Raw genomic sequence first — 17,445 nt, forward strand, 5'->3', positions numbered from 1 at the left:
TGTAGACATTTCATAGATTGCGATGCAACTGCATCCGCGCATTTAGCCTAGTGATCCACTTTACCCCACTCCCCTCGGCTCGTCTAATAACCGTGAAATTTAATGACTACAACACTTTTAGCTGAAATTGTTCACATTTTCGCTTTGATGGAAAATTTCGAAAGGGGAAAACTGCGATGGATTGCATTACTTGGCATTTTTTTAGCATTTTCTTTTAACTAATTTAAAACACCTATACACAATTACCTAATTGTAAATCATACAAATCATTATCTATATACTTATTAATAGGTAATTCGTTAGGTATGTAGTTTTCTAGAATATTTGTTTAATGGATCTAATCAGAATCTAATCGGAACAAACGCCTCTGCCTCCGATTCCGGAGGGTGTGGGTTCGAATCCGTTCGGGGCATGCACCTCCAATTTTTCAATTGTGTGCATTTTAAGAAATTATACATCACGTGTCTCAAACGGTGAAGGAAAACATCGTGAGGAAACCTGCATACTTGAGAATTTTCTCAATTCTCTGCGTGTGTGAAGTCTGCTAATCCACATTAGGTCAGCGTGGTGGACTATTGGCCTAATCCATCTTATTCTGAGAGGAGACTTGAGCTCAGCAGTGAGCCTAATATGGGTTGATAACGAATAGTTTTCTAGGTACCCTACATTTCTGCTGTTTTTGATTGACAAATCAAAAGTTAATTTGTGTGGTCAAGGTATGTTTACGCTTTCTGTCCTAAAACCTTCGATTACAAAACGATTAGAACAATAACACTAAAATAGTTGTTATTACTTTTCATACAGCAAAGTTGTCATAGTGACCTTTCTTGAATCAGCAGTCAGCACGATTTCGTTATATTATTATTTTGCTCAGACCAATTACCTTCTATTGGACTTTTGAAATTCACTTATCTGACGTTTTTTGAGAGGGAAGAGGTAAACTCACATATCGAAAACACAGGATAAACACTACATACAATTGACGAGGTAAACTCACACATCGAAAATATTTAACACGAATATATATATATATCCTGTGCAATGACACAGGATAAACACTACACAATTGACGAGGAAAACTCTTACATCGAAAATATTTGACACGAATAAATATATCCTCTGTAGGGACACAGTATATATAAAACACTACACAATTGACGAGGTAAACTCACACATCGAAAATATTGACACAGGATTAATTAAATACTACACACAATTGACGAGGTAAACTTCCACATCGAAAATATTTAACACGAATAAATATATATATCCTGTGTGTGTTGTGACACAGGATATACATAAATCACTACACAATTGACGAGGTAAATTAAACATCGATTCTATAGATGCAGTTTGTATGAACATTGAACACGATTGATCATGATTATATAGGTATTTTTGACAAAGAAGTAACCTCTAGCGAGGTCCTTTAGATTGGTCTGACTTATTTTGTCAAATCAAAAAGTAATTTCACAGTAAATACTCGTACCTACGTCATTGCATATTTCTCGGTTGGCAACACTTAAGATTTGAGATCTGATTAAAGTTGTGTACATTGATGCATTGCTGGTGATACAATGATACTGGTTGCTTTCAAGGTTACGCTCTGGTTCCTATTGACGTACCAATGTTTATTTATTTAATTACACTCAACGATATTTTATACTATAGATATGTTATGTGACTACAAAACCGCCGCAAAAAGTTTTTCAAATTTATATACTCCACTGAGCGCACACAAAATTTTTGTTGGAGGGCATTAAACAATCGATACTGAAGCCAAAAATGTACGTAATATTGTTAACCGGGCATCACGCTGAAACTACTGAATGAATTCAAATGAAACTATTTGAGGCCATAATACGGAGAGGGTTATAGGATACTTTTTATTGCGCAAATAAAATCAAAATAGAGGTCGAAACTTTGTATGGAAAATCCCTCATTTTTAGAGTTACAGTTATAAAAAAATTACCATAAATCATGAAAAAATAGGAAATGTAATGTGATTCAAGAATTTTTAAAATTCACCCCTAAAATCAAATAGGGGTTGAAAGTTAATATAGAGTTTCACGCGGAAGAAATCGCGGGCATCCGCTAGTACATAATATGGGCAAGGCCTCCCTCCTCGAACCCAGGACCTCTCATTTCTCACCAGTCTTACGAAAACCAACCAGCACGCTAGTTATCCAACCGTGGCATTGTCTGCATTGTGAAGTATTTATCAATCACCACGAAACACTACGACCCAAGCATAACATTGCAACTTTTTTAATAAGGCTTTGCTCTTATAAAAAGTATTAAATTGATTTTATTAAAAACACTTTTCTATTTTTAGTTGTGACTATAAAGGTATTTGCTTTATGTTATAGCAACAATTGAATTAAAGCGGGTAATTCAATGACAATATTTAATGGATTTCGATGGTTTTTTAAATAATAAATTAGAGTTTTGTTGTTATTATTGGCTAGCTGATACGCGCTTCTTTGTCCGCGTGGATGTTATATTAAAATATTCTTTTGCTACTCCCGATTTCAATTAAAGTCATAAATTCTCATTGCTTAGTTTAATCGTTCCGTGATACTGGATCATCAACCTGTTTAGGATAAAGATACAAACTACTCGTAATTCATTAGTTCAATTGTTCGCTAGTTAGCCTCCGGATCATTGGGTCCGAGGTTCGAGTATCTGTCATGTTTTCTTTCTTCCGAGAAATTTTCAGTGACATTCTGAACTTGTGATGTTGGTGGCCGATGGATGGTGGTTAAAATCTGATAGTGATCGATACATATACATACATACATCTATTCAATGCGATCGGCATCCGATACGTCCGATACGTACGATGCAGATCATTGGACACCTCCCATAATGAAGCTCTTACCCACCACACTACGCGAATGCGCACTGGCTGATGGGGATTACTTGTAATACCTAATTAAATGTATTATACAATTAGTTACCTACCTCAGTAGAAAACGGCTTATAACTGTCGAGTGAATTAGCATTTTTATAGTCTATCTAATTTAAAGCATTTTTAGCTGCAATTATCTGCACATCATAGTTACAATTGTATAATATTACTGACTTCAAAGTTTCTGTTATTCGACAAGTAATGCTGACTATTGGGGCAATTGATAATGGTGATCGTAATACGCTTCTCGGCAATTTGTAGATGCAATTAAATAGCCAGTCTTGCAAAAGTTATGTGAAACTTTAATGTCTTCTGGATTCAGTTGTAGGTAGCATTAAATGAAGGTTTCTGATACTTTTATATTTCCGCTGGGTTGAACTGCGTATCCTAAGATTAAGGTCGGAATCCCGTGTCGGGCTTTAGAAAAAGAATTGTAACACTCTCATGTCGATTCAATCGCCATTCGTCTCATGACCAATAGATATATGACAATATGATCCATGTTTTGTATGTAATATTTTTCGAATAAAGGATTTTTTTTTAATTTGTTAAATTACACACAAAATGTATTTAATTGGCTGAGCTTGAATGTTGAATTCATCTTTGAATGTTTTGGTATTATTTCATTCATTATCATATCAGCTGATGGACGTCCTCTGCCTTAAAGGACATAGGCCTTTTGTAGGGACTTCCAAACATCTCGTATCCAGCGAATCCCTGCGACTCGCTTGATGTCGTTTCTGATTCGATCAAGCAGAGATAATCCTAACATAGCTCGTTCCATCGCCCGCTGTGAGACTCTGAGCCTTCTTATGAGGCCCATAGTTAGCGATCAAGTCTCGGATCCATAAGTCATCACTGGCAACACGCAATACTGTTCGAAGACTTGTCTTCATTATTTCATTACTTACAATAGAATAAAAATATGAGCTCAAACAAAAACCCGTGGTATTCGTTTTGTTATTAGAATGGAATTTAAATAACACCGCCATAACCCCACAAACCAACATTGAAGATTTGAAGATGTTAGTGGTGTTGACGTCCGGCCGCTCAGAGATTGCGTTATTGACAAGTCGTGCGAATGAAACAAACATATTCAATTGCAATTAATTAGTTTTTTTGTCACTCTCTCTCAGTCAGAGCGCCCGGGCTTTACACTCTCAGCCTTGGAGCATATTACGCCGTGAGTCCCGGTTGTTATCGTCAAATTCTGCTAATTATCGCTGCTGGGTCTGACATAACCCTAAATCCGCAATACAGTAGCGTGGTGGTTCTCAGCTCCATATTACAGAGCGCAGCATAACTTGTTGATTCACGTAACAGGGAAATTGTTAATATTTATATAATTGCTAATTAATTACAAAATAAAGCGTTTATAATCTTAAATATTATTTTTAATACCTGTATATTTTTTTAATGGTATTCAAACTTTCATGCCACTTACAATCTCCGAAAATGGACGCAATATGAATAACACAGTTGACCAACAGCCTGTGGTCCCCAGACTTACCTCTTTTTAAGGCTCGGGAGTATTTCCCATAACTCTAGGGTTATATTCTTTTAGGAAAGTTACCTAATTAAAAATGTCTAAGAAATGTGTTCTAAAATAAATATTCCTTACATTCCATGATTCATTTTTAATTCTTTAAATTAAACATAAACGCACAAACAGCAAGGATATTTGTAATTTTATGTATCCCTCAGTAACGACGTCTTTCTTTCGTGCCCTTTAGGAGCGTTATGTAGTTATAGATAGTTCAATGCAACCAAAACGCAGGCATGTCTACTGACGGCAAAACGGACTCCTTTTCCATTTACACCTACATTCAGAAATGTATCCTTGCCTATCACTGACCACATCGATCTCCTGGGTGTCGATATTTCGGCTAACATCAACTTTGGGCGGTCCATAGAATCTAAAGCCAAAACCGCGGCCAAAAAACTTGGAATACTCCGTAAGGTTAAGCAGTACTTCTCCTCACAGCAATTACTTACTCTATATCAGGCCCAAGTCCGGTCTTGCATGGAGTACTGCAGCCATGTTTTTGACGGCTCAGCCAAATACCAATTGGCTGCTTTGGATGCTGTGGATCGCCGAGCCAGGAGACTCATTGGCACAGATTCACCGCTTTTGACCAAACTCCAGGCCCTTGAGCATCGGCGGAAAGTTGCCAGTTTATCGGTGTTTTATAGGATATATTTTGGAGAATGTGCTCAGGAGCTATTCGATGTCATACCACCTTCGCCTTTTTACCATCGCACCGCAAGACATCGGGTGGGTTTTCATCCCTATGTTGTAGATGTCCCTAGGACCCGTACAAAACGCTTTGCGTCTTCTTTTCTCATACGCACGGCTAAGGTTTGGAATACCCTTCCCAAGTCTGTGTTTCCTGAATATTATAACTTGGGTATCTTCAAAACAAGAGTGAATAGGCACCTTCTAGGCAAGCGTGTCCCATCTTAGACTGTATCTACACTTACCATCAGGTTAGATCATGGTCAAACGCGAGCCTATTTGCATTAAAAAAAAAAAAAAAAAAAAATCTAGTGATATAGATAGAGCTCCGAAAGTAACGATCGCAGATACCCTGTTACTTCTGCAAAACTGCTTTATTATTAGCATACTCCTAATTTATATTAGTACAATTTAAAAAATTGTCATCATCCCTATTGAGGACCCTTAAATTATCCTCCAAAGGCACCACGAACAAAACTCCATAACTCCATATATCTATGGGAGGACAATGTACTGGCAAACTTTCAGTCTTCATATAATGAGGTTGGTCTGACTATCGCAAGCTATTCTACAACAAAAAACTCATTCATAAGGTGACATAATTATTGACACGATTTCTTCGAATCGAATGACAGTTCGCCGTTTTCGATACCAGTTACACAATGTTTGCGAACATTTGTCCAATACACGAGATTTTTTCCAAATCAGAAAGTTGTTGATCATTGTCTTGAATAATTTAAATGCGTATATGAGTTTGAATGTTTATTTATTACGCTTTCATACTTTAAGTACTGACTAACAGCTTGTAATGTCCACACCTTCTTCATTTTATAAAAGACAATCAGATGTCCCGTGGTTTCATCTGCATTAGTTCCCGTTCCTGTGGGAATACGGGGATAACTTAATATAGTTACTCAGAAATAACGTGGTTCTCTATTGGTAAAAGAAATATTAAAATCGGTTCAATGGATCTAGAGACAACCCCTACAACCTGACTTTACTCCTTCATAATTATTATTATAGTATAGACGAACAGAAAGCATCTGCACACAGGTAAATAACTATAGAATTAAAACTTTGGAGGCTTTGCAAGTTTCAAGTTTCAAGGGACCGAGCCTTCAATTATTGAAATGAATGAATTGAAAAATTATGTTCTTAATCGCCAGTCTCTTCATGACAAGCCTCGCTAGAGATCCTTAAAGTTTGATGTTTAATAGCAAGTTTTGGAAGGTTGCCAATAACAATTTTTCTAAAAAAACATTATGCATGATTTTCACTTTAACTACGTGGTTTAAATACTAAATTAGGTAAGTAACAGCTTTTACTTGTAGATGGTCAACTGGCATAAAATTAATTGACAAAATAATTATGTTTAAAAGCGAGCGAAGCATTAATGAATAATGCGGTTAGGCCTTAGTCCACCACGCTGGCCAAATGCGGATTGGCAGACTTCACAAACATAGAAATTTAAGAAAATTCTTATGTATGCAGGTTTCCTCACGATGTTTTTCCTTCACCGTTAAAGACACGTGATATTTAGTTTCTTAAAATGCACACAGCTGAAAAGTTAGAGGTGTATGCCCCAGAACGGATTCGCACCTACACCCTCCGAATCGAAGGCAGAGGTCATATCCACTAGGCTATAACGTCTCACAATAACGAGAAAAAAAATAAACAAAATAGATTGCTTGCCACTTTGACCCAATATGAAAATATCTTAATTGTATACCTCTAAGCTAAGTTATTATTTTCGACAACCCTGAACCATTCACTAGGAAAGTCAATACATTATTACACCAGAGGCAGGTGGTATAAATTATAGCTATTATGTTCGGTGTTAATTATTATTTATTATCGCTTCATTATTAGGTAGCGGTTACGTACTTACTTGTAAAGCATAATGCCTGCCACACACGTTCAAGTATGCCGTCTAGCTTGCAAGTAGTGCTTTGTCTAGTAGTGAAACCATAACTTTCACGCCAATTCGATATTTTATTCACTACTCACATTAAAGGGGCTTAGATGAAGATTAGGCAGCCTTCTTTTTTAAGCCCCGAAGGTTTCTATTGAATGTAATTATTTAAATAATATTTGAATGAAGCAGTATAAGTCAATAATGTTAGATGAAAAAAAGAGGTAGATAACCTATCTACCACTTTAATCACATAAACCATATTCGATGTTTACCACTGGCACGTCAAAATTATTTCAGCGGCGTTGTCAACGGCGCGATAACAGTGCGGCGACTCAGGTTAGCTAATTAGCATGGTTGTAACGTAATCTAGAAATGTATGAAATGGGACAAGCTTCTGCAACGATGAAAGGAATTTCTGACATAAAATATACATTATAGTTAATTCTTTACCTTTTATGTTAAAACCTTGCTTTGTTTTTGCTTTCTTTCAGTGTTAATATTAATATTAAAATAGTCCTTTTAATCCTTTTTCGTCAGCAAAAAGTTGTGTTAGGAGTATCTACAACCATAGTGCAGTGGGATTAAACCTAAGTTATTTCGAACTTCAATGATTGGGCTATTAAGGCTGATTACGTTGACTGTTATTTCACAACCGTGTGAAAAGTCGGCACTAGATTACATTGTTCAATTAACTGGAGCGATCGTGGATAGCGAGCATTTTAAATGTAATATTTATTTGAGTAATTAGGTAACTAGATCTATTACTGATTTTGTTTGTCCATCATTTATTTATTTAGATTTTATAACCTTCTTCACATACCTATGTAATTATCATCTTCATTAATAGAATTTAAAATCTCTGACGGCCTCCGTGGCGCAGTGGTATGCCCGGTGGATTTACAAGACGGTGGTCGTGGTTTCGATCTCCAGCTGGGCGGATTGAAGTTTTCTTAAATGGTTCAGGTCTGACTGGTAGGATCAGGTCTGACTGGTAGGTAGGCTTCGGCCGTGGTTACGGTACCGGCAAGCCTTTTAGTGTTCCAGTACGATGTCGTGTATAAACCGAAAGGGGTGTAGACTGCTAACAAGGTAGCCCGCTTCCATCTAAGATTGCATCTCTTACCATCAGGTAAGATTGTAATCAAGGACTAACTTGTAAAGAATAAAAAAACGTTATACCACTAACTTCTCAACTCCGGGTTAAGAAGTTTTACTGATAGTTTCGTAAAAGAAAAAAGAGTTTAGTGGGTAGGTACTTCATGGACAACTTAGTCAGGTTTAGAGACGTCACTCAGTTAGAGCCATCGATTCCTAAAGTGTTCCAGGTGGACCTCCAGGGTCTACGGAACACTTGGCGGGGGTCTACGTTAACGTGACATAAAAATGGGAGTTCATGATTCATAAGCTGGTGGGGTCCACGACAATTTATCTGGTTTCAATGGGGAGTTTTCTAAATAATGTAATTTGTGAATTTGTTTATTGTGTTATGGGTAGATATCAAAAACTATTTTTGTCATCTACTCACAGCACTAACAATTAATTATTTAACTAAGTAATCAATTTTCACTTTTTTTAAACTGGTATTTCGTGGTGGCTGTTGATTCAACTGCAACGAAAATTAGGTAAATCTAACCACATCTTTTGTCGATTTTTGAAAATTTAAGGTTTGTAAGGTTTACAAGCATTTTAGAAACGTCAGTTGACTATTTGTAAGGATTCTACCATTTTGGATAGAAATTTAACAGGGGGTCCACCGGAACCATTTAAATTAGATAGTGGTTTATGAGGAAAAAAAAGTTTGGGAACCTCTGAGTTACACAGTCTATCGCAATACAATAACGTTTTATAGTATCAAAACGCTAATCCAAATTTCGTCGTATCTCATATATGTAGAAGCGAAAGCTGTGTTTGATATCAATTAGATCATTGTGTTGAATGGAAAATCTTTTATTTTGTAGACGGTACGCAAGTCGTTTTTACGCTTTCACCGCTCTGGGATGCTGTTCTGTAGATCGTGCTTTACTTATTTTTATAGGTTTGGCTGGTAGGAGGCTTCGGCCGTGGCTAGTAAGGTAGGTAAAGAATAGAAGGACAACATACAACTGTTTTTAGTCTGTTTTTAGATTGTCCTAGTAAAGGAAACGCCACATTACGGGCAATTTTTACATTTTAATTTTAACATAAAATTACTGAACCAATTTTCATGAAAATTAAATGGGACCAATTAGGAAGTATACTCATACAAACAAAAAAAGAATTTTGAAAATTGGTTAATAAAAGACGAAGGTATGAAGTAACAGGCATTAAAACAAAAAAAAAAACAGAGAAACTCCTACTTTTTGAAGTCGGTTAAAAATAAACATAAAGAGACAAATAACACAAACTTTACCTATGTTTAGTGTGCAAAGATGGTCTTATCGTTAAAATAATAACAGTTCCAAAGGAGTTTTTATCGTTACAGCTGCATTGAATACGCGTTAAACTGTCGTAAAACGTGTGAGATATAAAATACGACAGCGCACATCGTTTAGAAACTGCCAGCGCAGGTAGTTAAGTGCGAGAGAGCTGTTTTAACTCAAAAAGAAACTTTCATTGCGCCGGCGCCTACAAATGATTGCAATCATGAAACACTTCGTACGAAGAACAGCTAAATACTGTCGTCACTGCCAAGTATTGATACTTGACGACGAATACACGTTTAAGTGAGGTTAATGTCAATCTTGTGACAGTCAAATCGGGTGTTCGTGACGTTTTTTTTTTATTATTGTTTACAAGTTAGCCCTTGACTACAATCTCACCTGATGGAAGCGGGTTAACTTGTAAGGAGGAGGATGAAAATCCACACCCCTTTCGGTTTTTACACGGCATCGTACTGGAACGCTAAATCGTTTGGCGGTACGTCTTTGCCGGTAGGGTGGTAACTAGCCACGGCCGAAGCCTCCCACCAGCCAAAATGACGTCATAATTATTAACTATATTTTTTAAGCATTGCATATTGCATAGCTTTTATCGCGGACTTTGAGCGCGGCGACTGAATCAAGAAATTCCGTAACGAAGATAAACCTAACAACTTAGTGCATCAAGTTAACACATTTCGACGTTGTTATATCGACTCAACTGGACAAGTGGTGTGAAATTAAGCTAATTTTTGCTTATTCATGTCAAACCAAACAAGTAATCTAAGAACCACACCAACCTTTAGTAGTCAAGTATCGCATGTCTTGAATGGCATATCACGGCATGACCAAGAGATAAGCTTCACGACTGGTACAGTTCTAGTTTCACACTTAGGTAGGCACACACAAATACACAGGATTGTTCTTGTAAGAAACAAAAACCAACAATTTAGTAACTAATCTATCTATAATAATAATAATAATAAAAATCTTTTATTCAGACAGTATTACAGTTTAAAAATTATTATCTATTACTGACATTTTTAACATAAACATTTATGTTATGTTATGTTAATCTATCTATACTTATAATAAATTTGTTGAGAGGTCAATTCTGTACATGAAATATATTTCCAAAATAACTATCAGGGGTTTATTAGTGATTGATACTGATGCCAAAAAAGCAATCAGTAAAATTTTTGTCTGTATGTTCGATAAAGAAACAAAAACTACTCGTCGGATTTTAACGAAACTTGGTACAATTGGAGTAGAGCAGTGAAGGGAAATGTTGGGAAAACGGGAGATGTTACTCCATTTTTACAGCGATACTACTGTAAGGGCTGGATTAAAGAGGTCTAAGGGAAGACGAAGTTGCGGGCGTCCGCTATTATAGTTATAAATAAAAGTAAACATTGACTAGAATATCTGCCTCCGTAAACAAACATTCATTTAGTTCCAATAATCGTAAACATTGGTTATGTATACATATTTAGTTACGGCAGTAATCGTTACAATATACGAGTCAATTTCACTCGTCTCAGTCAATATTTGTTTAAATCTCACCGATCTCTGTAATTACGTAAACGCGGTCCTTGAGAACGAAAGCTTTCGTATGAATTATCTGTTGCTACTTGGTTACTTATTGACTTCACTAGGCCAGAGTTGTTAACTTATGTGGAGATAAGCAGACATTCGAGACCCTTAATTATCATAAAAAGAGACTCAATCTTCTCAATAGCCTGCTGGATGTGGAGTGGATATGACCACTGCCTTTGATTCGGAGGGCTTAGGTTCGAATCGGGTCCTGGGCATGCAACTTTTTAGTTAGGTATTTGCATTTTAAGAAAAACATCGTGAGGAAAACTGCATATCTGAGAATTTTCTTAATTATCTACGTGTGTAAAGTCTACAGCGTAGTGGACTATTAGATATATACAGACTACATAATATGTACAAGCTATTAGCCTAATCTCTAACATTCTGAGAGGAGATTCGTGCTCAACAGTCAACCGAATATGTGTTCTTAGATAAACTACTGTCACGGACTTTTTTAGCGGGTAAACGAACTGTATTTAAATTATGTACTACCTTTTAAAATAGGTTTCAAGAGCATTTTTTATACTAGAACTAAAACTCTATATTTATCCGGTAGTTTTGAAAATTGGCAATCTTATAGATTTTAAGATGCTCTTTGCGAATTTCAACATTACGAGCGGCAACGATACGAGGTAGCAAAGTTGAAATTCGCAAAGAGCACATTGAAATATATAGTATTACCAATTTTCAAAACTTCCGGAAAACTTTCCAGATAACCTCACTTTTTAGCATGAAATGACTGTACTACTACCTTACTTACCAATGGTAGAAGCATAAGCTGACAAACTCTCGGCTATTTATAAAATGGAGAAGATCTGGATTTAGAGACTTTCGTTCTAGTGCTATTGGGACTTCTAAATACATTTTAGAAATTAAATTTTTAGTGGAGCGTAAGTCATAATCCTTCAGTTCCCGTTTCTGTCACGGCTTGCGGAGATCGCGTGTGATGTAAGCATGAAGCGAAGTCTAATAGACACGTAGAGCGCCGGTGCATCCAACGGTACCGCTGCCATTAATAACACCGAGTGTAGGTTAGTTTGTTGTGGATATGTCGGAAATGGAGTTTTTATAGTTTAATATACGGTAGGTGGATGAATTTAGTTTTTTTTGGTATAGTCATCGATGAAGGAAATGTTGAAAAATTGTTAAGAATTTTTGGTTAATTAGGTAGGTATATTTTACAAATATAAGCAATGCTTTAGACTAAGTTAAGTATCGACATCCTAGCGAGAAAATTTCAGTTGTAAGTAAATAATATTGGTAAAATCTCGTGAATAAATACACAATGCCACTTCTACTTAGGTACTGCTAAAATATTAGATCATAAATACGTTCATAATACAAATCTTATAAAATTCATAAAAAGGGGTAGATTTAGTTTACTCTTTGATTCTTTCAAGAAATTCTCAGCTTTCGGTGATAGCAAATTGGCGATCACCATGGCCTTTAAGAGACTAAAGTAAGATTTAATTTTTATGGTTTATCTCTTAACTTTTCTCCTGATGTTAAGTGACAATGTTGTCTAAGATTATAACGCGGTGGCTAAGCTGGATGAATCAAAGGTAATCTTTTTTGTAGGTATTTCCTACATAGACCCTGGGTTATTTTAAATATTTTTTTTGAAAGTTCATTGTTTACATTTTTAAGTCACAAACAGTAGTCCCTATCCTACATTAGAACAAAATATCTGTAACGCTCAAGACATCATAATACTGTGCAGTTTAACTACAATGTACCTTTAACCTCACATTGTCCTTCTTCGGACAATCACATTTTTTTTTTAAATAATCCGAATGGCGGACATTCCCTCAATATCGTGCGGTTGGTCGACGGCAGGGCTTTTCGCAGATCCCCGAGAGAGACACCGCTGGCAACATCATACCGTCGTGGAAGAGGCAGATGCTGGCGCGGAGAGCTGCGGAGAAAGCGAGGAAGGACTTGGAGAGAGAGCTGGCTGGGGAGGCGGAGAGACGGAGAGCTGCCGCGGTGCCCGCTTGGAAGAGGCAACTGCTGGCTAGACGGGAAGAGGCGGAGAGCCGGTTAAGGTGAGAAATGTTTAGAATTTTATAGCGTGACGACCTCCGTGGCAGTGGTATGCGCGGTGGATATCCGGCTCTGCCAATTGAGGTTTTCTTAATTGGTTCAGGTCTGGCTGGTGGTTTCGTGATCCTTTTGCATCCCAATATGACGCTGGTGGGTTTTAGTGGTTATTTTGCTTGTCAGCGAGTCCAGGCTGTAGAATTCGCAATTCTATGTGTGCACTCTACGATCGCGATGCGTAAATTTCCCAGTGTCATAAAAAAGATTTAGCGTTCCGGTGCGATGTTGTGTAGAAACCGCATCACTACTTACTTATCAGGTGAGATTGTAGTCAAGGGCTAACTTGTAATAAAAAAGTGTAATTTCTGTAAACGTGCGCTTTCAAGTTTCTTAGTAGGCAAACTTTAAAATTTGTGGTAGTGTTTTGTGCTTTTGTGCACGCCGGTTTCTCAAAGACTAGATCAGTATCCAGGTTTTGAGAATCTGGAAAATTACTTGACACTGACAGTTGTAGGTACAGTTACCTACAACTGTCAGTGTAAGGTAAGTGTAAGCTCAGCAACAGTGTTAGTGGACAGTGGTTATACAAACAATGTCGTATTGCGATGAGAGTACGCAATCTGTTAGTGCGAATTTTACACAAATACTTAGCTATCTCTGCGTGGTTTCAAGATGATATGACAGAAAATTATTTCTGTTAGCTACACTAATATTACCTCTAAACTATAAAGCTTACAGTGGTTAGCTAAGTGGGTAATCGCTACATGAAATGGGTATTCTAATCTCTATTCTCTATACCGAAAGACGTGCTAAGAACTTCATGAACAGGAACAAAAATCACCCATACATATTTAAAGAAGAAAGAAAGAAAGAAAATAAATTTATTCAAGTTACAAACAATATCCTTTCCTAAACACAGCATGTCTGTCTGTAACCCTTAAAAAAGAAAGAGTGTACAGCTCAGCATATGCCGTGTAGTATATACAAGCATAATACACGGCGCTGATAATTGATGAATATTGTTTTATTTTTTTTTTATGTGCAATAAAGAATATAGGTATCTATCTATCTATCTATATCCTTTCCAGACAATCCCTATACACGCCGAAAGTGGAAGAGACAAATGACGTATGCAAACAAAATGGCGACTGGCGCGCATACCCCGGCAGCCAGCGCGCGGTGTCCATAGACAACATCTCGCTGTGCTACGAGGTGCACTCCGAGCCCGCGCGCGCGCCTTCCGAGGTGAAACTCTCCACGGAACATTGCAATGGTAATTTTATGTTAATGTTTTATTACCTTAGTAGGCGTGATGTGAAATTATTTAGCGACGCTGTTTTCTTTCTATCTGTCTCGTTGGTCCAATGGTTAGTCTATACCTACAGTTTCGGATCATGGACAGGGTTCGAATATATCGAGCTTTAAGAGATATAGGCCGTGATATATGGATATGACCTCTGCTTCCGATTCCGGAGGAGTTCGAATCCGGTCAGGAGCACGCACCTCCAACTTTTCAGTTGTGTGCATTTTAACTTGATACATGCTTTAAAGTACTGCATACCCTAAGAATTGTCTCCTTAGTGCGTATTAAATACCTACAGATTTTTCCAGTTTGCTTAACTTTATTACTAGTGCATACCCTGATCGACCTTAAGCACACCACTGATAGTGACATCACCTATGTAGGATGTTTCCAACTTGTAAGCCGCACGCTTATAAACCCGGGAAAAAACATTCATTTTGACTTTGGTCATTACTGAAATGGGAAAGCTGCAGCTTTTTCAAGTTTTTTTCCCGGGATGTACCAGATTAAGTGAGATTGTGGATTACATTTATATAACTTTTGTTTTCACACATAAGGGGCCCCTGTAGTCCGGGGGTCCGTATCATTGATACGGTAGACACGGCGGGAACTACGCCTCTGCTCCCATCGTTGCAGGTTCTGCTGATACGAGCCAAAGATAATTCTTATTTTTCTATTTTCAGGCCACTCAACATCCAATGGACATCACGAGGAAGTAGAGGAAGAAAAGGCCAAAATCATCCCGTGGCGAGCACAATTGCGTAAAACAAACAGCAAACTTAATTTACTTGAATAGGTTAATTAGTGGTAGGATCGGTAGATTGCTAGTGGTAGAAACTGGTAGTTTCTTTAAGTGGCAACATCGCAAAATATATCTACTATATTTTCATATGTTGCCCAGTTCTAAATTTGTACTCGTTAGCTAATAATGCTGTTTTGTTATCTACCCACAATCACATGATTTTTTGAATTTCGAACCGATATTTTATTCGAATAACGTGATTCAAAACATTTTTCTTTTTTTAAAGATAAATAAACTAGTGTTGCTATTCTACGAGTAATAATTTTTATACCTTGGACATATTCTAATGTGTGAAAATTAGATTTAACCTACTTACCATTAAATTGATTGTAATTTAAAAATTAGTGATTATTAAACAAAGATTTCTTTGAGATTTTTATATTTTTGTAATGTAAAAAAACTATGTAACTAATTAAGCAAAAAATGATAATTAAAATACAATTGTAAAAATGTAAATCTTTTTAACATTTTCATTTTAAATAATTGTTTAATCGTAAACTTAAATAAATTCAGATTAAAATTTTCAATTTCTAACATCATAACATATTTTAGTGTTTTAAAAAGAGGGAAATTTTTTTTAATATAATCTTTTTTAGATTTACAATACTAATATGCAAGTGATATAATTGTTGCAATATTAGTTGTAAGCTTAACAGAGGCTTTTGCTGTTACGATCATATACATAATATAAATACGATTATATAAGTTATAAATCATTACGAATGTTAATAAAAACCTGTTGCTTAAAATGTGTTTCAATCATGAAAGTACATACCCGTAAAATGATAATTAATAAATCACCTTAACACGCAATTAAAGATGGATTATAATTGGGATTATATATTAAACCTTACATCTATACACGCGATAATATGATACCGTAGGTATTTATGATTTAAAAATACGATGCCGTATTTCACTTGTCAGGGGTAATACGGTACTATACAGTATTACGGTAAGTATTGTTACGATTGTAATGTGACGGTAATCTGACTGTATCGTCACTTAACATCATATACGGTTGTATTAATACTAATTGATTAATTGTAATTGTCTAAGATCCGGCATTAGAAATATACACCCTCATCTGAAATTTATTAGTGAAAGAAATGATAGATAATATTCAGAAATTCATTGCAAATAAGTTGCCTAGTTAAGTTGCGGCCAGACACATTTTACATACAAAATCTATGAAACCACGAACAAGAGCAAAGGCAACTTAATACAAAAATCTATGAAACCACGAACAAGATCAAAGGCAACTTAATACAAGTAAATTAAGAATATAACAAACTTTAACATGACATATTAGACGAGTAAATAACTGATTAGGTATTTAAGACATTTTATTCACCTGTTTATATCTGGCAATCCCACAGTTGCAGTGGTTAAAGCAGGCATTTTTTTACATTTCAATTCTGTTGGTTATATTCGTTTAACTAGTGTAGGTACTTTATTTTTAAATTAGCTAATAAGGGGAGTAGATTAAACAAATTTACTTAAAATTTTAACCATTTAATAATATCCGGCGGCAATTTAAGTAAGCAACTTATTTGCAATGTGTCAATGTGAATATTTTCTATCATTTATTTGCTATGCCTAATAAATAACAGATGAGGGTATATATTTTTATGCCGGATCTCATACTACTGCAACATCACTACAAAACCCGACGATTTTTTTAGCATTCCATGGATCCTACACGCCAGTGAGAGAAAATTTCCGAGCACAGACCAGTACATGTGAGCGACCTCTGGGCATACTGTAGGTACAATTAGTTAGCAGTCCCCATCTCCGCTTGTGTTGTTCTCCCAGCCCCGTCGGGAACGCCCATCCCCGGCCCAGGCCTTCGTGATTTTTTGAAGACTTTTTACTGGTTTGTTTGTTCGTTTTCTTGCTTGTTAGTAAAATAAAAAAATAATTAAAAAAAATATATACAATATATATGCGCTTTGGTATACAACGGCGAACATTTTGCCCTAGAAGAATGATAAAAATGTACTTTTCTACAAGAATCATACTTTTATTAAGCCAATTATTAAACCAGATTCTTTTTTATACATCATACCTATTTTTCCTGAGCCGACGTAGTATTGGCCGGTGGGCATTCCTCTTTGATAAGATCCTGCTAGAGCACCTTTGGATACCCGCTCTAATAGAACTTGCAGCAGTTCTAGTTAGGCCAATGTCTTTAAACAAGTTACAGACAGATTTTGCATGTAATCCTCTCGCACCCACTTCTATGT

At 36.3% G+C, this 17,445-nt stretch overlaps 1 protein-coding gene across 10 annotated transcripts in view; it reads left to right on the forward strand.

Annotated features, from left to right (window-relative positions):
- The window catches only part of LOC112058076 (espin), a 128,717-nt gene extending 112,769 nt beyond the window's left edge, over positions 1 to 15,948 (forward strand). For 9 of the 10 annotated variants that reach the window (XM_052887320.1, XM_052887324.1, XM_052887321.1 and 6 more), the window contains 3 exons: positions 12,891 to 13,099; positions 14,183 to 14,367; positions 15,081 to 15,948. In XM_052887320.1, coding sequence (XP_052743280.1) covers positions 12,891 to 13,099; positions 14,183 to 14,367; positions 15,081 to 15,193 — 507 coding nt within the window. In that variant the 3' untranslated portion in view covers positions 15,194 to 15,948. The remainder of the gene's footprint in view (positions 1 to 12,890; positions 13,100 to 14,182; positions 14,368 to 15,080) is intronic. The other variant, XM_052887318.1, reaches the window with a different exon arrangement.
- Positions 15,949 to 17,445: the final 1,497 nt, after the last annotated feature.

Source organism: Bicyclus anynana, chromosome 19, assembly GCF_947172395.1.
Source record: "Bicyclus anynana chromosome 19, ilBicAnyn1.1, whole genome shotgun sequence".
In the NCBI taxonomy this organism is placed as follows: domain Eukaryota; kingdom Metazoa; phylum Arthropoda; class Insecta; order Lepidoptera; family Nymphalidae; genus Bicyclus; species Bicyclus anynana.